Raw genomic sequence first — 21,845 nt, 5'->3', positions numbered from 1 at the left:
TAAAGAAGGCGGAGGAGCTTGCAATCATTTTGGATATAAGGGAGGATACAGAAGACAAAAGAGAATTTAATGTATTATTATATAAGTGAAGCTACAGAACTGAGAGCTTACAATTACCGTAATTGAGATATAAGTGAGAATACAAAGAGTGGAACAACTTAAAATCTATTAGGGTACCGCATATAGGAATATATAGAAGGTAAAATAATTTGCGATCTATAGGTAAACAGGGTACAGAAATATGGCTGGGGGGGCAATGCTAACAGTCTGCTTAGGGCCCTGTTTAGCTTTAAATAGGCTTAGGGTGACTTGGACATGGACGTCCACGGGACACCTACCCACTACTACAGACTACTGTATATCTGCTTTTTGATTCCCACCACTCCCTTGAGCACAGACTTATAGTGACATCAAACACAAGGTTCAAAAACAAAGAAAACTGGCATCTCAGATAGTTCAGTCTGCAGCAATCTATATTTTATAGTTTACCCCACCCCAACACTCTGTAGTTTCTTCCCCTATTTTAACATCAGGAGGATTTCTGAGTTAAAAATAAAAGGAAAAAAAGAGATAACATCTTTGGTCTTTGCATCTTGCTCTACGTGGGTTTGTGGGAGAAGTAGGATATAGTCAGGACATAACTGCAGCAATACCCACCCAATAGCAATTGGCATTTAGCAGACACAATGTTTATCTATCCTATATTACATAGATTTACCAAAATATGGACAGTAGAAGACAGTAAACTAAATATTATATGTTACATGTATTTGCAGTCAAAACCACACTACACAACATAACATAGTAGTCTGAGATCCCCTTCCATACTAATTACTGCTCTTGTATAAGTACAGGATAGACTAGCACACATTATCCCCAAATACAACAAGGAACAGAGCAAGTCCATTCTAGTTACTAAGAAACAGTAATGCATTAACACATAGAGAGTGACACAACAAAATACAGTAGAGCAAACTGTATTGTGGGGTGGGAACCTCCAACACCACATCTCACTCTCATATAATACAGTTTTACCATCTTTACCCTAGTAATTAAACAACAAATCACACCCTCAGTAATGTAGCCTGAAAAGTTAATACCTGCCCCAGATTTCCTGCCAGCATAATGATTTGATTATGCAAAGGAAAACAGGGTGGCTTCAAAAAACTTTTACACCCTATATTGTGCTTGGACACTCAGCATCTTCATTGACACATTTTTTGACCCCACGGTATTGAATTAGGGTGACTGAGTTACCCATGTGGCTATGAAAGCTCTGGTATTTGCCTCACACATTGAGCCCAGGTTCACACTGACAGCGGGAATGAAATTGTGCGAGTTCAGCTGAATATATTCCTGCATGTCAGCCCCGACTTTGGGGGCGATTTCAGAGACATCTGTGTGGGTTTTTGCACAGATGTCTATTGAAATGGCACCCCAAAGTCGCTAAAATTAGTACAGAAATTTGGATTGCTGGCAATAGCCGCCGCTTTGGCATGCGATTTGACAAATGTCAAATTGCATGCCAAAGCGCTGCAATGTGAACCAGGGCTCAAACTGAGGAAACCACTTGGATGAGGGGTGAAATGTCTTCAGCATTACAGAACATGTCCAGTTATATGTGGCTAACTTCTACACACCATACCATGACCTGGATGAATGAAAACCTTCACAGACTTAGTACTTGGAAAGGTGGCATATGTATAAGTATTTGTAGACTTTGCATTCAAACCCTAATGCAAGATACACATGAAACCCTTCCTACTGTAAGGTAATAGATGACCCCTGGGTCTATTGGCCCAGCTATAAGTATTTTTATATGTATGACTCATATAGTGCTTCAGCAGAAGAAGATATTTACAGCTGTGTAGAAAAGCTGAAGGCAGTCCAGTTCAAAATAAGGTAGCTATATCCTGACTCTGGGCGCTATAAATTAACATCACCCAGTATTATATATATTATATGAATATTTTTAAACAAAATCACAGTCCAAACTAAGCATATGGGAAAAAAATGCAAAGATAGTGAACCAACTTACCAGAACCATAAGCAAACCCCAAAATACGTGTAGCTTTTTCCCCTAAGTTAAGCTTGGTCCCGATTTTGCCTGCTCACAGCCTCCTAAATGCTTGGCAGTAGATGGGGCCAAGCTTGCCTTATGGAGAAAAAGTTGAGAAATGCATATAACTTTATCTGAAAATCCCAGGGCCTACTAATAATTTTGCCATCTGTTTTTTACTTAACCATGTATGCAATTTTTATCATTTATTTGTATTGCTCAGTTTAAATGGCTCAGGTTTGACAAGTTTAATTTAAGTAATATTAACATTTTTATTGTTGGGATTTGTGCTTGGTATGTGATATTGATGTTTGTAGGCATACTCACAATTGGAAGCTCTCGTTGTATTTGGGGGCCCAACTATTATTCTTAGATTTTGTAGTGAATTTTCTCTTTTTGTCACTCAGGTTTGGACCAATCATGTTTACCTCAATGAAAGGGCGGAAAATCCCAGAAGTTTGCCATTTCAGATCATTTGCAGCAACGACTTAAAAAACAAACAAAAAACAATTATAAAATCTTGCAAAATGAATTCCATCTGTTTTGGTCAAATACGATTCAAGCAAAATTGAAGCAGCTGCCTATAGCAACAAACCAGATTTCAAACATCTGGTTTGCTGCTATAGCCAAAGAATCTGACTGCTAATTGTAAATTGCCTCAGCTCTGCTCCTGTTTTTCTATATCGATCCTAGTGTACCTGAAGGGTCCCAAATTAGTCTTAGTTTGGAGCTCTTGTTCTGTACTCAGGACTTGGGTACATCTGACCAAAATCTCTTCAATATAATAAAGCTCAGGTTCTGTTTTAACCTATATTTTTGGGATATGCCTGTGACTGAACCATAGAATTCCATTTAAATTAATTGTATAAAGTAACTGCCATTTAAACTCTCTCACATTCACATTTTTCTCAAATTGGCAGCATTGACAGTACTTTCAGGTCCAGTTACAGGGTGGGTCACCACTGCGAACAGTAGGGGAACTCATCATGTACCAGTACCTTCTGAAGCAGTAGTGCTATATACATAAATAGTAATTTTAATTTCTTGTTCTGAAAGACTGCAACTGACCCCTCAAAATCCATTATGTGAACCTTTTTCCAAGCTGTTCTGTACCCCTCTGATCATCACTGTTGATAAGTCTTTCATAATAAAGCATGTTTAGTTATCTCATTAGTCTGCTTTGTAAAATCTGTTGGTTTTCAGTGCCACGTGGGTTCTTGAACAAGTAGCAATTGGTATCTTATTTTTTACCTTTGACACTAATTTTGTGCTCCCCTGTTCCGGGATGGGTGAAGAGTTCTACATGAATGGAAACCTCTCCAACGGAATCATCCACTCCAGATCCTGGCAAATGCAAACATAAGAATTCTTAGCATATCATCACAGAACCATAGGCACCAGGCTTTTCTGAGTATAACTGCTGACAGGGTCGAAGAGGTTTAAAAGGATTAAACAGCACTCGGCAACCTCCTTTAGAATATACAAATTATATTAGTTTAGTATACTTACACCTGCCAGCAGTCAATTCAGTTTTGGTTTTGATTACTGATGAGCTGGGTTACAATTTGACTTGTAACTCAAGTCTACCAGTTTATACTTGTGACATTCTATGGGTCCACTGCAGTCTATCCATGCTTGCTTGGTGCAACATGCAACGTAGTGTTTTCTTTCTGCTTTAAACTGAAAGCATGTGTTAAAACACCCACCCCAATCTCTATCATAATGTATTACTTTTACACACCTGCAGATTCCACCATAGATTTCTTCTTTTTCTGTTATCTTAACATTTACTTTTTCCAACTTGGTCTAAACCAGGGATATGCAATAAGTGGACCTCCAGCTGTTGCAAAACTACATGCCTCTGCCACTGGGTGTCATGCTTGTGGCTGTCAGAGTCTTGCTGTGCCTCATGGGACTTGTAGTTCTGCAACAGCTGGAGGTCTGCTAATTGCATATCCCTGGTCTAAACACTCTCATTATATATTTCATAGTTTAAGAAACAATACTGCTACAAAGTAAATTTGGGCTAAACCAAACTAATTTACTGCATGCTTTCTACAGGCAAAGAATCATCTTGCAGTATCTTGCAAGACAAGCTTCACATTCAATTTTTAAGATAAGAGTCCCAATAGCGTGCTATATTTTATCACCAGTAGCAAAGGAGTTAATACTTCAGTCCCACTTATACAGGTAAACAAATTGCAGCAATTTTGCAGATCTGATATCAGTGTGGTGAGAATAAATATTTCCTTGACATATTGTTGTAGTATTTTACTAGGCGGTCACTAAAGAAAGATCACAGAGTCTATAATTGCATTAAATTAGTTAGTAATTTAGTATCTTTATACAATTCTGGGATGCATGGCAATAATTAAAGGTTACTTAGCACAGCTACAGTTCAGACACACACAACAAATAAAACATAAAAAGTTTTTTTTTTCTGTGTAACAAACAACACTGCAAAATGAAGATATGGTATTAACTGCTGACAAGTGGGACTGGAGTTTCTACATGCTTAACCAAACCCCTCCACTACTCCTCATAAGGCAGAAAATTATCTATAGCTGAAAGTGGAAATGATTAATTTGCCTAGCAATATAGGACATGCTTCCAAAACCTTTGCGTCAATGACATACCCTTTTCTGGATAAGTCTCTTCACTAAGAGTAAACCTAATACCTTTTCCACCATGGACTGAGGGATAAAGGAAAGGAAGAAAGAAGAGATGGAAGAGATGTGAAGTAGAAGGTGCAGGTCGACATGAAAAGAGGATTATTTTACTAATGTTAGCATAAATATGTTACCATAGGGCACAAATCAAGTGCATATTAGTTAAAATGTGTGACATGTTTTTTTAGATGTTTTTAAACTGTACTGGGAAATATGTCTGGTCTGTAAAAATAAGTGATATTTTAAAATTGGCTTAGGTATAGAATGACTATTCTTTGGGCACGGTAGTCATATGATAATTAAGGTAATTGGTTCTTTTAATTTTTTTTATTTGAAGGGGTTATTGTGACTGAAATTTCTAATTGTAACATATTTTTTATCTTTTCCTGCTGCTGTCTTTAGGAAACACATTACAACAAAACTTCAAGAATCAGTTTAAGAAGGTAACTTTAGGTATTATATAACAAATTTTTGGTCTGGTTCATCTTCCCTTTGTGGAACTGATTAATTTAATTTGGAGTGATCACTTCTTATGGCCAGTAAAAATTCAAGAAAATAATTACTTTCCTTCTGAACAATTTGAAATATTGATACATTTCTTTGGGAAAGGCTTAAATCATTCCACTATTTAATTACCTCCAATTGTTTGATAGATATTGCATATGTTAAATTCTTACATTTGTGAGGTATTTGTTTTTCTAAAGCTATTGTAGGGTGTTAGCATTCAGTTTTTTTAATCTCAATGGTAACCAATTACCCACTGTACTTTTTAATGGGTTGTAGTGAGATAGGCGGGATCACATGGCATGCTGATTCCCTGTTCTCTTTGGTATTAATAGATTCAACGCTTTTAATTAAAAGTGGACTTGTGATTTAGAAACCACCAGATAGTAACAGTAAGTTGGGATTTCTATAAAAGAAACAATGTCAGGAATTTTCTTTTCCAATTATCTGTTGTTATAGTGTCTGTGTCCCGGTAAGGTAGATTCACTATCTTTGGTGGATCTTACTTGACAAAGGGGTTTTTACAAAGGGGTTTTAAAACATTGATTTCCACCTCCACTTGATCCTGAGTGTTCGCATGCCAACTGAAGGTTTTTTTCTGGTATCTATCCATGTGTATTGATGTTTGTTACTTGTACTTTTAGCGTGGATCTACTCTCTGTTCGAATGAAAATGTATATGATGCTTGTAGCTGAGAGTTTGCATTTGTCTAGATAGAGGAACTAGATAGAGGAACTAAGGAGAGATCATGTGCATGTACTATAATTTACTGTTATGTTTTTATATGAGGTTTCCTTTCATAAATATATTAAACTTGAGAAGTTAGCTGTCTGGAGTGCTGTCTATTATTTATTTACACTGACCACTGTCCCTGAAAGAGATGGAAAATCCAACATTTTAAAACTATCATCAAAGAAAGGAGTGAGAGTAAATCTTCCAAAAGGGGGTACTAGTGACATTTTTTTAATGAGGGGAATTCATTAATTTTGTAGAGATTTGTTCTCACTTCCTGTTGCAACTCCAGGACAGGAAGTGGATGAAAATTTCTACACTGAGATACCTGTAACTAACTGTAACTAAGTAGGGCTTTATACCTTTTCTACTGTACCCAAAACTAAACTAAAGTTTGGGCTATTAATACACGTTTGTATGGAGCAAAGAGTTGGTCAGTTATAACAAACAAAATTTGAGATAGCTAGCTAGCAAGTAGGTATTGCAGTAAATGAGAATCTACCAAGTTTGTAAGTGGCCAAGGGTAAAGCTGGGATTCACATATTTCGGTAAAAAATTCCTTATGTTAAAAAACAAAGGGGTCTAATTCATTAACGTTTTCAGGTAAGATTCACACATCTTTCATGCATCTTTTAATTGAATATTTTGTGAATCTTGGGTAAAAGTCTTGTGAGTCTTGGGTGAACACATTTATGAATAGACCTCAAAGCGTTCAAAAACTTCACAAAGTAGGTGATCTGCATAGTAGCCTAATTTTTTGCCTATGTGGAATGATCAAACATTGTCAGATGACATGTTCTCCAGGAAATCTACATGCAGCTTTTCTGGAGAAAATCTCTGATTGGGCTTAGCCCTGACTCAGGTGTTTAACAGATACAGTAATTTTCAGCATAGCACAGTATTTTTGTACTATAATGTTCACTTTGCCTTTCTAACACGATCATGAATGCAACCACAAAGCAGCTTGCTATTTATCTACATCAAGCTTAGTAGCTCAGTTCTTATTTTTAAATGTCAATGTCTTACATTTACTGGTTATTTTTTAGATGTTTAACTGATAGCCTTCATGTATTTATTTAATTTAATTTATTTAATTTAATGAATATGAAAAAATGTAAAACCTAGTGTATAACGTTTTTGTGTATTTATTTCACAAAGTTTAGTTAGTGCAGTGATGTTGCCATCGAATGGTTCCTTGTGGACTGTGCAGCTGAAGTATAGCTTACATACTAATTGCATAAAATAGGGATTTATAAAAATGAGAAATGGTTTTCTGTGTTTCAGGGACTCCAAAGTGACTATTACATAAAGCAAAGAACACAAGGATAAAAGACATGAAAAAATATACATAGATATAAGGCAAAAAACACAGAAAAACAACATATAAAAACATGGTATGCATGTATCCTTCTTACTCTTCCAGTATTTATATATTTCTGACCATACACCGCTGTCATTATGTGATCCTACCACAATGCCTGTAATCTGAGTCACATAGGACACTGTAGTACCTTTTATGCTTGGCTTAACAAATTTTTCATGTCTTTATAGTACATACATACTAAACAAAAACTAGAATGGTTTTGTTTTACTATTTGTCCTTGGCATTAAACATTATGCAAAGTGGCTTAGAAGAATGACTGCTTTTTTTCACTGTAAAGGAACCGAGTATTATTAAATTCAGTCATAGATTTCAGTGAATATTCTTTGAATCTTGCCTAGATTGCCTGGGGGGAATATGGGCATATCATATTGGTATGTATGCATAGCATAGCACAGCATTCTACATAAAAAAAGCAGAAGGCATGTTTTTCAATGCAAAAACATCAGAAACTATTATCAAAGTGTCCTGAAAAAAAAAAAAAAAGCTAGTGTTACCACTATATTCCATGGCAAACCTATAAATAAATTTTCCACCAAAATGCTATACCACAAACCAGAAAAATCTGATGCAACATTACAATGGCAAGAATTCAGAAGTTCTCTGATGCGTAAAATAAATCAGTTTAAAATATAAACTATAAGCACTGGAAAACAATGCAATCAGCATAACACTTCTGAAAAACATACTTATGTATGTAATGTGTATTCCTGTTATGGATGATGTGTTTTGGTTTGATGGTGCCATGGATTTTTAAACAGACCACTTTGCTAATTTGGTATTGGTGCTATGCACAAGTTAATTACTTTTGAGATAGTAAGATTTCTCTGTTGTCTTCAATTAGGAAATAAAAAATGAGTAGTAAATAAAGGATACACAATAATGATAAAGTTGACATATATTTTCTGTCAAAGTATTACATCACCGAGTATGTAAAAAACATTTAAAAGGATTATATAAAACACATGAAATAAGTCTCACCCTGAGCAGTCTGTGTTTGGACAAAAGTTTTAATGAGTGTGTCCGTTGCTTGTGTATATAGCGAGAGTGCATAGCGCAGAGACTGCAGGTCAGGACTTTTCTCCAAGAAAGTCTTTTTAAGACCAACACCTCCAGCGTGGAAATATTGCTGTATTGAAAGAAAAGAAGGTACAATGAGTGGCAAACAGTCACAGTGAAAAAAACACTGAATGAATGTCACTGCCATTAATGCATTTTGGATTATCAATATTCCTAGAACCAAAACTAAAGACATCATACTCGTAGCTGTGACTGCCCCTCTAACACAGTTACTCAGAAAATTGCCAATTATTGACAGCAGGCGAAGAAGCCTGCGTGACACCAGGGAAATACACATAGCGAAGAAACTGGTACAAATAAAGGGGACAAAAAGGACTAGGGGAGCACAGGGCAAGAATATAACAGCCAACTAAAGATTGCTGGCTACAACCCTGTAAGTGTGCAGTGGCTCACAGTGTTATGAGTTACAAATTCAGGGTATTGCAGGGTTTGCCCTGAAGTTTAGCTCTGCGCTTTAGCAAACAGGTGATACTAAAGTCTCTTTTTTTGCCTAAAATAACAAACATGTTATACTTACCTGCTCTGTGTAATGGTTTTGCAGCCCCGATCCTCTTCTTCTCAGGTCCCTCTTCGGCTCTCCTAGCCCCTCACCCCTAACAAGTGCCCTCACAGCAAGCAGCTTGCTATGGGGGCACGCCGAGCCGCAGCTCCGTGTGTCCATTCAGACACAGAGCCGAGCTAGGCTCCGCCCCCTCTCCCCTTTCATTGGCTCACTGACTTTGATTGACAGCGACGAGAGCCAATGGCGCTCTGCTGCTGTCTCAGCCAATGAGGATGTAGTCCTGGGCAGCCGAGTCTCTCCTGCAACATCGCTGGATAGAGATGGGATCAAGTAAGTATTAGAGGGGCTGAGGGGAGCTGCTGCACACAGAAGGTTTTTCATCTTAATGCATAGAATGCATTAAGATAAAAAAACCTTCTGCCTTTACAATCACTTTAAGGGCCGCTCGCCCGCTTATTGCAGCAAACCTTCGATTGTACAAGAAGTCATTCATTACTACTGCCACTTATTAATGACAGCTTCCAGCTCAAGGCTGTAGTTGCTAGGATGATGGTGGCTGCCAATGTTCTAGCAACCAGTGACACATCTCTGGCCCCATCCGGCTAAATGTAGGTTGTGAGGCTAAGAATCCTGGCTGATGTCATTGACCTAATATGACCATAACTTTTTTGTGGACAGGTAACCGGGAGTACTATGTATCCCTTACTCAATCCCATGATGGGGCAAGATCTACGAGCTCCCTTATTTTTCTGGTATTTTTCTAATAATTTTTATTGAAAAGAAAAAATGCACAGGTGCAGATCAACGGTTTATCAGGGAAAAGCCCCCTTATTTTTAAAGGATGCTTATCTTGGATATGGGTTTGGTGTGGATGAAGGAAATCCCCTTTTTTTACAAACAGAGCAAAGTAGACCAAGTAGTGTAATTGTAATTGTATTGTTTCACTTTAAGAATTATGAAAAGAACTGCTCTCTGTTGAACAGTATCTTTCATAAAAAAAAAATGTTTGCAATAGTAGTTTCCCCTAGGCAATCCTTAGCTCCCTGTGCCCTTCATTTGACAATCGCTTGCCTTGAAAATGGAGGAAGCTGAACTTCGAAGATTTGGCTCCCATTGAACTTGGAGGTTTGCAATAACATTTGCAATTCCAGAATCTTTTGAGTAGTTTATTTGGAACATCCCTCATGGGGAGCTGGACACTTCCACAGAAAACATGTAGCAAAGCATAAAAAAAAAAAACCTTCAGCAAATCAATACAACTTTCAGGGAAATATTGAATAAACACTAATCTTTTCAATTACATTCTTAAGGAATGCCTTTAAAGTATATGTGGTGTTATGGAATAGTACAATTCTCATGAACAGCGTAAACAACACGGTATTCTGGCATCACATATTTTGTATAAGCAATTCATTTTTTTTACTGTTACATTATTGATTGGCTTAAATAAAGCAGCTACACCCCATTCTGATTCATTACAACTTTTAAAGAAAGGCTTTTTTCTTAGATATTGTTTTCTCTTACAAAAAAATAAAGCAAATCTTTCAACTTTGTGCAGATTAGCCAGTACTAGCAGTAGCAATTTATTGGTTTAGTTTGTGACCTTTGTTTATTGCAGTACCACACTGCATTGTCTTAAATGTTAAATAAAATGTCAAAGCAGTGTGCAATAAAACCAAAACCAGAACCACATATTCCTTAACCCATCCTTGTATCCCCAATTATTTCCAAAATATGCAAATTATATACTTCAGGTATGTGTTTGTTAGAAATTCTCTAGTGTCAGGACAGTACGTGAGCACTTGAATGGGAAATGGTAAGAGCTGAGCATTGTGAGCCTTTTTTAACACATCTTCTTACAACAAGCACTACTGTGGTCTGCAGCCTCTACCTGCAGCATCTTTATCGGCAACATATCAGCCGTGGTAAATTTACCACATGCATAATATAACATATGACTCTGTACCACAAAGCTCGGTGGGAGCAGCACCTCAGTGAGACAAGTCAGCAGCAAAAGGCACACACCTCTCCTCCTCAAAGGAGCATATGCTCCTAACGCATCCAGTTTTTCTCCTCCTTAAGGGCACATAGTAACCAATTTTGTTGGGCCTGCTAATGTACCCTTTTCATATTCATTTATTAAAAAAAATGGTCAGACAGGTCTGAAGTGACATGCAAAGGTTCTACATTTTTAACAATGTTTTATATTTGCAACTTCAATTTTTAAATTTGGATTTATCAAACATGGGCAAGGATGCAATACAACCTAGGTGCTATCTAAAAAAAAAGCCTAAACACCACCTTGTCCCTATGCAAAAATTAAACAATTGTTTCTTTGGGACACTGGGTATGGAGGTGATGATGATGGCTATGAGTTCTCTTGGTCTTATCTGCACATGGTTCTCTGTTGAAACGCAGCCTTTCAGTTTGACCCCAACTGCATCCCTGGGCTCTTCTGACAATGTGGAGGGTATTGATAGCATAATAAAAAAGGTAGACCCAGACATTTCAAAGGAGTTGGAAGTGTTATTCAAGAAACCCAATGAAAGAACAGGAAATACTAATTAACATACGCAACAGAGTTGTAAAGCAGATCAAAGAAGAAATTTGTCTCACAGAAGCCATCAAATGCAAGTTTTTATTCAGTATTTAATTCAGAAAGAAAATTGTACAGTGGATCAATAAAAAATGAAACTGCACATTGTCCACTGCCTTGCAGTAACAACAAATATGACACCTGACTGGAAGATGTGATTGTACTGACTACAAGGATTACCATCTTGTAGGTGAGAGTAGAGAGAGAGGCATGTCTCTAATGGTGTAAAAAGACTGCATCTGAAGTGAAAAAAGAAACAGATTGTCACAGAAAACAGACATCAGACCCTCTGTGGTATGTGCACAAAGGATATGAACCCTTAAAAAAGCAGAGGTGCAGAGGCTAAGCATACACTCCATATCTTCACCACAGTGTGACATGCTCTTTACCTTTAACAACACTTTGTAAACATCTGGGAACTGAGGAGACCAGTTACTATAGTCTTGGAAGAGGAATGTTATCCCATTCTTGCCTGATATAAGATTCAAAGCACTCAACAGTTCTGGGTCTTCTTTGTTGCATTTTTCCTTTCAAGATGCATCAGATATTTTTAATTGGTAAAAGTTCTGGACTGCAGGCAGGCCAGTTAGGCACCCAGAATCTTCTACTATGAAGCCATGCTGTAGTCATAGATGCCATTTGTAGTTTAGCATTGTCCTGCTGAAATATGCAAGGCCTTCCCTGAAAAAAAGCATTGTCTGGGAGAATATGCTGCTCTGAAAACTGGATATATCTTTCAGCATTGATGGTGCCTTTCCAGATGCGCAAGCTGCCAATTCCATATGCACTAATGCATCCCCATACCATCAGAGAGGAAAGCTCTTTAACTAAGAGCTGATAAAAAGCCAGAATGTCCCTCTCCTCTTTAGTCTGGAGGATGCGGTGTCTATGGCTGCTAAATAGAATGCAATAGACAGATAGAAAAGGACCGCGCTTAGGATAACAAAAGAAGGTTGCTACCGCCCCTAATAGGGCTCCCCTAATGGGGCTCTAGATAATAGCAAACAATCAAAAAGTGGGGTTAAATGGCGTTACCTAAAAATTGAGGGCACAGGTTAAAAGAAAGTGGGGCTGTGCCTGGGGTGTATAATATACACCAGACCTCGGCACCTGCTATCCCAGCCTAAAATAACAAACAAGGCCCTCTATTGGGGGTAATACTTGAGAGTATGTATAGGTGTATAAGTGTAAGTGGCATACACCCTCAGGATAACGTATGGGTGAGCTTCTATACACAGTAGCTCCTTAATGGGGTTACCCAAGATGTGACCTAGTGGTTCCTAATTAATAGGTGTATGTACATAAACTTAAATTACCAACTTAAAATAAGTGAAATAGGTGTGAGACATAGGCAGTCCTACCATTAAAAGATTGTGCTATACAAATGTGGGTATAGAGTGTCCCACATATTCAAAAGTACCAGAGCGTGCATATAAACAATCATACAAATTTTACAAATGAAAAATGTGCAATATTGTTGCTTCCAGCACGCAGCAAGTAAACAATGCAGAGTGAAAAAAATTAAAAAACATAAAAAATAAATAAAAATGTGGCAAATTCTCAAAAAAACAGTGAACATAAAGTACAAAAAATGTGGCGGAAATTCCAAAAATCAGAGCGCCACCAAAAAGGACATGTATAAGTCTGTATGTATAAGTGAAAAATATATAACAGTTCTCATATAAGTAATGATCAGGCTGTGCACATAGATATAGCAGAAACCATCAACAGGTGACTTCAGTGCTTGTAGTATCTCCAGGTGACTTGTGTGCTCCCCCACAAGGGTCCCAACTCACCGGATCCAGTCACCCCAGCAGGGGTAATGCGCATGAAGTTACTCTATGTTTTAGCCGGTTCAGCCAGGTGTCTGCTATATGGGTCCCAGAAGCATCCCTTTGTCTCCAGATAAGAAGGGTATGATCATAGATCTAATAGTCTCTGCTCCTGCGCTGAATGAAACACAGCAGATCCTCAATGAAAGGTCATGCGGTTCAATTCTGTCACTATTTCCTGGAAACTCCCCTTTGTAAGATCTTGCATTCCTCCAATCAGGATTTCTGACCCAGCTAGCAGAACAGGAAGTGCCTGCCTCAGCTCTAGCAGATCCCGCCTGTCTGCTCCCCAGACTACAGAGAGAGAGACTAAAATTTCAATTGGTCTGATCACAGGCCCAGATAGCTTTGGCCCAGAGAAGACAGCATTGTTTCTGGATCATGTTCAGATATAGCTTCTTCTGTGCATGATAGAGCTTTACCTTCCCTTTTTGGATAACACAGTGAACTATGTTCACAGGCAATGATTTTTGGAAGTATTCCTGAGCCCATGCAATGATGTCCATCACAGAATCATGCTTGTTTTTAATGCAGTGCCGTCAGAGAGCCTGAAGATCATGGACAACTAATGCAGCGTTTTGGCCTTCTCCCTTGCGCACAGAGATTTCTCCAGATTCTCAGAATCTTTTGATGATATTATGTACTGTAGATGATGACATATTTAAAGTCTTTGCAATTTTATGTTAAGGAACATTATTCAGAAATTTTTCAAGAATTTTTAGAAGCAGCTTTTCACAGATTGGTGAACTTCTGGCCATCTTTATTTTTGAGATACTTTGACTCTCTAAGATGCTCCTTTCATACTCAGTCAATTGTTCTTCCAGCGCTTCCTTGTAAGTACCAGTTACTTTGCCAGATTTTTGAGACGCGTTGCTGCCAACAATTTCAAAATTACCTTTTTTTTTTTTTTTTTAACACTACATTTTCTCAGTTTAAACACGTTAAATGTTTTCCATTTTCTATCGCGAATAAAATATTTATATATATTTATGAGATGTGCAAATCATTGCATTCTGTTTTTATGTAGATTTCACTCCCAACTTCTTTGGAATTGGGGTTGTAAATATCCTGGTAATCAGTATAGATACAACCCTGTCATACCTTATCCACATCGCTAGACCCGTCCAGGGTCCTGGCTTTGCCCGTCATGGTGGGCATACCCCAAAAGGAGTCCTCAGAATCTGGGTGGTATTGGAATGGACCACATTACAGGCTGGCCCTGCTGTTGAAGGGTCTGGTTCCCAAGATCAGTCAGATCTTAATAGACATGTTGAAGACAGAAGGAAATCTGGGGAAAAATATAAATGTGTCTCCTCCAACAGTTAGAAGGGGTCCATCGCATAAGGACACTAGCAAAAAAACTGGAGCCTTACAGAGTGAAAAAGGTTATATGTGTACACGGGGGAGGAGTGTTCCCAGCAAAACTTTTTTTGCTTGTGCTGTTTCTGTTCTGTTAAGTCATACTGATTTTTTTCATTAAACCTATTAGTAATACTAATGACATATAAAATTGGCTAGCAACAGGACAGTTTTAATTAGGGATATCAAGCCTAACTGGGGCACGCCAAACTCTTATTTTATTTATGCGGTGAATGTTAGTAATGTCATGTGAGGTGCTTTAAATGCACAGCGTTTTTGCACTCCCCGTGTCTCCCACAATCTCCTGCCTGCTAATCACCCTTTTACATGCCTTCTCACAGGAAAAAATAAGTTTTTCTTGACAGGCTCCATGGCAGCATACGTGTGGGTTGGCACCGCCTCCATAACTACCCAATAGGACCCCTCTCCATAAATTTCAGCTCTGGACTCCTAGCCATGTTCCTTTTTTGTCCTCCTCCGTAGGACCATATGTTTGGTTCTCCTACCTGAAGACGATTCTCCTACAATCAAGATCGGCCGCACGATATGGTGTCACGTCCCTCCGATAAGCCTTGACTGTTAAGCAGGGTATGGAGTGTATTGCAGAGTAGCGCTCAAGAGCTGGAAGCATGTCTGCTATTGAAAGACAAGCGCGCACAGGCCTGATTGTCTAGCAGTTTGCAGGTGGCTATTATCTGCCTTTAAAGTCCGGTGCGTGTTTCTATGTGGTGTCCTCAGCCGAATCGATCGTAGGTGGTGGTAAGAAAAGTATCGCCTTCATGGTAGCAGTGTTTGTATATGTATTTGTCTTACTTTCATGTGTTTCCTGCTTTTCCTGATGTCCTGTACATGGCGGCTGGTTCCCTGGAATGCCGCCGCTCTCTCACTTCCGGGTTCCGTCGTCGCTCTGCCTGTGCGCGGTCCTGGAACGAAAGCGAGACCTGGTTTGCGCATGCACGCAAGTCTCTCGGGCCTGGAGCTGATGTCACACGGCGCCACCTTTAAATCCTGGGGGAGCCTGCAGAGCCTCGGGAATGATCGTGGGCTCGTGCGCCGACTTCCCTGGGCATCTGCAGAGTCTACCCCAGGTAGGTACTGGTGCTAAAGGGGTTTATGCTTTTCCCTTAATGGTATCTGATCTTTGCTTTCCACCTGCAGTGGACTTGAATAGTTATGGATCCTTCACTGCCTCCTGGTGGCCAGCCCTCTCGCAGCAGCTAAGAATGTGGGACATTGTGTATTTTTTTTCCTATATTCTGCGTGCTGGGGGGGGGTATAGAGCATTATTGTGACATTGTGCCTTTCTCTCTTCTCTATCCCTCTTTCTCTCTTTTTCTCTCCTCAGCCCTTTTAGGTCTGATCCACGGCACAGTTCCCACAGAAGGATCAAGCCTTCCAAATCACACCACCGGCACTCCTCTTCTGGTTCTAGACACCATGGATCTACCTCTAAGTCCAGACATCACAGTGGAGGCTCTCCCCAACCCCCCTCATCTCACAGTAGGGGGACGGAGAGATCATGTTGGGGATGCAGGGCCCCTGACCCTGCCAGCAAGTCTCTCTGTGACCGCTGTTTCACTAAAGCAGCTAATGAGAGGGAAGGTGCACATCAACACCTGAAAACATTAGTCAAGCGGGTCTTGAAAGAGTCGCTACAGGGAAAAGATGCTGGAAAGCCTTGTGATTCCCCTCCAGATTCGCTGATCTCTCTGTCAGGAGAGGAACAAGTGCATGAGATATGGAAGTCTTCCCAACCTAGCCACCCTTCAGCTCCTCCTTCGGAGAGCGGGTCGGAAGTAGATGATCCTAGGATGGGCTTTGAATATGCCTTGGTCCCTTCTCTAGTGAAAGCTGTTAAAGAAGCTCTGAATTGGGAAGACCCAGCAATTTCTCCTCCTAAACAGAGAAAAATTTTCAAACAGCTCAGTAAGGAGCATCAATATTTTCCTTTTCTCACTGAAGTAGGTGCCATAATTTCTGAGGAATGGAGCAAAATGGACAGAAAAAGCTCTATGCAGTCAAAAATTTCAAAGCTATATCCTTTCAAGGAAGAAGAGGTTAAAAACCTTGAGTCAGGTTCCTTGATGGATGCAATGCTAATGAGACTCGTTAGGAAGATACGGTCTCATTTAAAGATCCTTTGAAGAGACCGATTGATTCCGATCTGAAACGGATTTATTTGACAGCAGGGACAGTTTGCAAACCATTCCTGGCCTTAGCAGCAGTCTCAAAAGCCTTGGAGGCATGGTCAGACGGTCAGACAATGTGAACGAGTCTCTTAGAGGTATCTCTGAAGAGATGGCCAAGAGCTCCCCTATTCAGGAAATCAGGCTGGCATCCGCCTTTCTCGGGGAGGCCTCTATTGATGTTATCCGCCTAGTGGCTCGGGTGATGTTGCCAGCGGTCACCACCCATTGTGCCCTGTGGCTCCGTCTCTGGTTGGCAGATCCAGCTTCTAAGCAGGCTTGGTGCCATATTCCCTTTGAGGTAGCGCCATAACCCGGGCCAAGGGTGGTAAGTCGGGGTTCCTTCCTCAGGATAGGCGTTTACAAAACCAGAAACGCACCTTTCCGAGAACACAGAATACCGATCATGCAAGGGAAGCACGCAGATACAGGCCTGGTTGTGAGTTTACAAGGTCCTGGAAATCCAGGCAGTCCTCTTTTAAAAAGCCCACAAAAGGTGGTTCCTCTGGTAACCGAGTTTCCACTAAGTCCTTTTGAAATTGGGCCCGTTTAAACATGTCAGGTGGGGGCTCGTCTTCTCCACTTCTGGCATGTTTGGGTGGCCTCAATTCGGGACTTCTGGACCATCAAGACAGTCTCCTCAGGCCACACCTGGGTCTTCAACAGCACCCCCAGGCTCAGATTTATGCCTACAAGTCTTTCATGTTCAGAAGAGAAGAAACAAGTTCTGTTAGCTTACGTAAGCTCTTTATTGGATCAAGGCGCAGCCATTACTGTTCCAGATGGCGAACGAGGCAAAGGCTTGTATTCTCCTCTATTTATGGTGCAGAAAAAGAACGGCACATGGAGACCAGTCATAGACTTGACTCATCTCAACCGGCTTATTCGAAAGTAAAAATTCAAGATGGAGTCACTATTAATGATCCAGCAGTCGGTCCATCCAGGGGACTGGTTGGTGTCAATAGATCTGAAAGATGCCTACTTCCACGTTCCAGTGGCAGCAGACTTCCAACAGTTCCTTCGATTTGCAGTAGGCAATCACCACTTACAGTTTACCTGCCTTCCCTTTGGTCTCACGACATCACCCTGGGTGTTATCCAAGGTTCTGTTAGCTGTTGTTGAACTGCTCCGAGTCAAAGGAGTTCGTCTTCATCACTACCTAGATGACCTCCTCCTTCTAGCTCAGGACAAAGGTCAGCTTCTAGAGCACAGGAGCCTAGTCATTTTCACTCTTCAAGAGTTTGGGTGGCTCCTGAATCTGGAGAAGAGCCACCTAAATCCAACGCAATCTCTTGTATTCCTCAGTGCTCACTTCAACACGTTGGAAGGCACCATCTCACTACCCGAGGAGAAGATTGTGGTGATCGGGGACAGGATCCGCTCAACCCTCGCTTCATCTCACCTGTCCGCTCTTCAATGTCTGAAGGTAATTGGCACCATGGCAGCCACCATTCCCATGGTGAAGTGGGCACAGTGGCACACTCGCCCATTTCAAAAGGGGTTCCTCCAACAATGGGATTCCCCCAGCAAGAATCAGTGCATCCTCCTCACTCCACCCATGAAAGTGTCTCTCCTTTGGTGGCTTCAAGGGAAAAATCTTCGCAAATGTTACTTGATCCTTCCCATCACATGGGTTACAATTATTATTATTATTATTATACAGGATTTATATAGAGCCAACAGTTTACATAGCGCTTTACAACTTGAGGGTAGACAGTACAAATACAATACACTTTGATACAGTAGGAATCAGAGGGCCCTGCTCCTTAGAGCTTACAATCTAAGAGGGAAGGTCAAGAGATACAAGAGGTAATAACTGTGGGTGATGTGCTGATTGAGAAGATAAATGTACAGTTGTTAGGTGGGGGCCAGATAGGCTTCTCTGAAGAGATGAGTTTTCAGGGATCGTCTGAAAGTGGATAAAGTAGGAGAAAATCGGACGGATTGGGGTAGAGCATTCCAGAGGATGGGGGAGGCTCTGGAGAAGTCCTGAAGGCGAGCATGGGATGAGGTGACAAGGGAGTTTGAGAGCAGGTTGAGAGAGTCTTGGGAGGAGCAAAGAGAACGATTAGGTTGGTATTTTGTGACTAGGTTAGAGATGTAGCTGGGGGAAAGGTTGTGGATGGCTTTGTAAGTTATAGTTAGTATCTTGAATTTAATTCGGTGACTGAGTGGCAGCCAATGGAGGGATTGGCAGAGGGGTGTAGCAGACGCTGAGCGGTTTGTGAGGTGGATGAGCCTGGCAGCAGCGTTCATGATGGACTGAAGTGGGGATAGCCTATTTAGAGGTAAACCAATGAGGAGGGAGTTGCAGTAGTCAAGGCTGGAGATGACCAGGGAGTGGATTAGAAGCTTTGTGGTGACATTGGTTAGGAAGGGGCGTATCTTGGAGATGTTGCGGAGATTGAGGCGGCAAGTTTTGGATAGTGATAGAATGTAGGGTCAAAAGGTTAGTTCAGAGTCCAGGATTACACCTAGGCCCTTGGCGTGGGGAGATGGGTTGACAGTTGAGCTGTTGATATTGAGAGGGAAATCAGGGGAAGTGGCGCCTGAGGGAGGAAATATCATGAGCTCGGCTTTGGATAGGTTGAGTTTGAGGAAGTGATGTGACATCCAGGCTGATATGTCTGCTAGTAAGTTGGTAATGCTTGAGGAGACAGATGGAGAGAGCTGGGGAGGTGGAGAGATAGATTTGGGTGTCATCAATAACAATAACCTCAGATGCCAGCAATCAGGGCTGGGGCGGAAATGGCTCAGGGGCAGATGGCGATCACCCTCTCAGGGGATTGTTTCCAATATACTGGAACTGCAGGCTACCTTCCAGGCGCTCATATCGTTTCGCCATCTAATAGTAAACTCCTCAGTGATGCTCAGGTTGGACAATACAACCGTGGTGGCTTACGTAAGGAAGCAGGGTGGAACTCGCAGCTGGTCCCTACTACAGGAGGTGGAGCCAATCATGAACTGGGCTCAGAGGAATTTGTCCAACATTTCGGCAGTTTACATTCCGGGGTTTCAGAATGTACAGGTGGACTTTCTGTCTCGTGTTCAAATGAACAACGAGTGGTCTCTACACAAGGAGGTGTTCAATTGGCTCCTAACACTGGGAGTGTCTCCAGAAGTGGATCTCTTTGTGTCCCCATACAATTACAAGCTGACCAAGTACTACTCGAGGTTCTGGGATCCCCAAGCCTATGGGATAGATGCCCTCATGGACCAGTGGAGGTTCAGCAAGGCGTATGCCTTCCCTCCAGTACCTGTGATACCCCAGTTTTTCCGCAGGCTCAGAACAGAGGAAGTGGAAGTCATAGCAGTAATTCCATTCTGGCCCAACAGGCCATGGTTTCCCCTCTTAACTTTCCTCAGTTATCGAGACTCAGTTCCTCTGCCTCTCAGGCCGGATCTTCTGTCCCAAGGCACAACCCTGCATCCATGTCCTGCTCATCTACACCTCAGGGTTTGGTTTTTGAGAGGGAAAGGCTTGAAGCCTTAGGTTGTCCAGAAAAAGCCATTCCAACTCTTCTTAATGCCAGAAGGAAAAGCACCAATAAAGTTTATGAACGTATCTGGTCTAAGTTCACAGAGCACATGTCCTCCAGACCTAATCCTTGTGGTTCTCCAGAAGTCCAGGATATCCTTAGCTTTCTGCAAACAGGTTTGGATTTGTCTCTAGCAGTAAGTTCACTTCGTGTACAAATATCGGCTATCTCTGCATTTACAGGAGTCTCATGGGCCAATCACTCCCTGGTTCGTCAGTTCTTCAAGGGTGCTATCAGATATAGACCTCAAAGAAAACCGAGGTTTCCCAAGTGGGATCTTACTCTTGTCCTGGATTTCCTTCCCACGCTTGGAACAGATCCTGACAAACCTCTATCAGTCAAAGACCTTACACTCAAGACCGTATTCCTGGTGGCAGTCACTTCAGCTAAAAGAGTGTCTGAAATCAGAAACTTAGGAAAAAAGAGCCTTTCTTGACCTTTTTTTCCAGATAGAACAGTGTTAATTCCCATGCTGGGCTCAAATCCTAAAGTAACATCTATTTTTCACGAAAATCAAAAAATTGTGCTGCCCACCTTTGGGACGTCAGAGGGTCAAGATGTCCATCTCCTCGATGTGGGACATACTTTAAGTCAATATTTGGAAGTTAAGCCTCAATTAGATCCATTTCTGCTTGGATAATACAGACCATTCAAAGGGCTTATAAAGCAAAGGCTCCTCCAGAGGCAGTGACTGCACACTCCACTCAGAGTATCTCAACCTCTTGGGCAGCCTCTCGTCATGGTGTACCTGAAGTTATATGTAGAGCGGCCTCCTGGTCATCTATTAATACTTTTGTGTCTCACTATTATGTTGAACAAGCCGCCTTGTCATCCGTTAATTTTGGTTTGCAAGTGCTGTCAGTTGACGGTGTTAAATAAATGTATTTTCTTTGCTCAGCATTGTTCCCAACCGGGTGTGTCTGGCGAGTTATTTCCCACAAGTATGCTGCCATGGATGGAGCCTGTCGGGAAAACGGAAAATTTCCTATCAAATACCGTAATTTTCCTTTCCTGATAGTCTCCATGGCAGCAGGAGTCCCTCCCAATGCTTGGAGTAGGCTAGTTACGGAACATGGCTAGGAGTCCAGAGCTGAAATTTATGGAGAGGGGTCCTATTGGGTAGTTATGGAGGCAGGGCCAACCCAGACATATGCTGCCATGGAGCCTATCAGGAAAGGAAAATTACGGTAAGTATTTGATAGGAAATTTTCTGTTTTTTTGCTCCGCAAACCATTCATGGGTTGGGTTTACTATGAACCCAAGCTTGACCCAAACCACATTCCTACCTGGCATCAATAAATCAGCCTTAAAGCAAGATTTTAATAGATGTCACCAGAGGCACCTTAGGTAACATAATAAACTCATATACATTATTCCCTCCTCCTCATCCCTATCTTTCTTCTTCT

At 40.9% G+C, this 21,845-nt stretch overlaps 1 protein-coding gene across 14 annotated transcripts in view; it reads right to left on the bottom strand.

The window, feature by feature from the left end:
• Nucleotides 1–21,845, bottom strand: part of UNC13A (unc-13 homolog A) — a 359,756-nt gene that overhangs the window by 3,313 nt on the left and 334,598 nt on the right. For 7 of the 14 annotated variants that reach the window (XM_073595327.1, XM_073595322.1, XM_073595334.1 and 4 more), the window contains 4 exons: nucleotides 8,327–8,474; nucleotides 4,696–4,752; nucleotides 3,311–3,403; nucleotides 2,387–2,546 (listed from right to left, as the gene is read on the bottom strand). In XM_073595327.1, the coding sequence (XP_073451428.1) occupies nucleotides 2,387–2,546; nucleotides 3,311–3,403; nucleotides 4,696–4,752; nucleotides 8,327–8,474 (458 nt within the window). The remainder of the gene's footprint in view (nucleotides 1–2,386; nucleotides 2,547–3,310; nucleotides 3,404–4,695; nucleotides 4,753–8,326; nucleotides 8,475–21,845) is intronic. The other 7 variants (XM_073595338.1, XM_073595349.1, XM_073595354.1 and 4 more) reach the window with 1 other exon arrangement.

The sequence above is a fragment of the Aquarana catesbeiana genome, linkage group LG01 (genome assembly GCF_042186555.1).
Source record: "Aquarana catesbeiana isolate 2022-GZ linkage group LG01, ASM4218655v1, whole genome shotgun sequence".
Taxonomy (NCBI): domain Eukaryota; kingdom Metazoa; phylum Chordata; class Amphibia; order Anura; family Ranidae; genus Aquarana; species Aquarana catesbeiana.
This window is presented reverse-complemented; position numbering and strand designations above follow the sequence as displayed.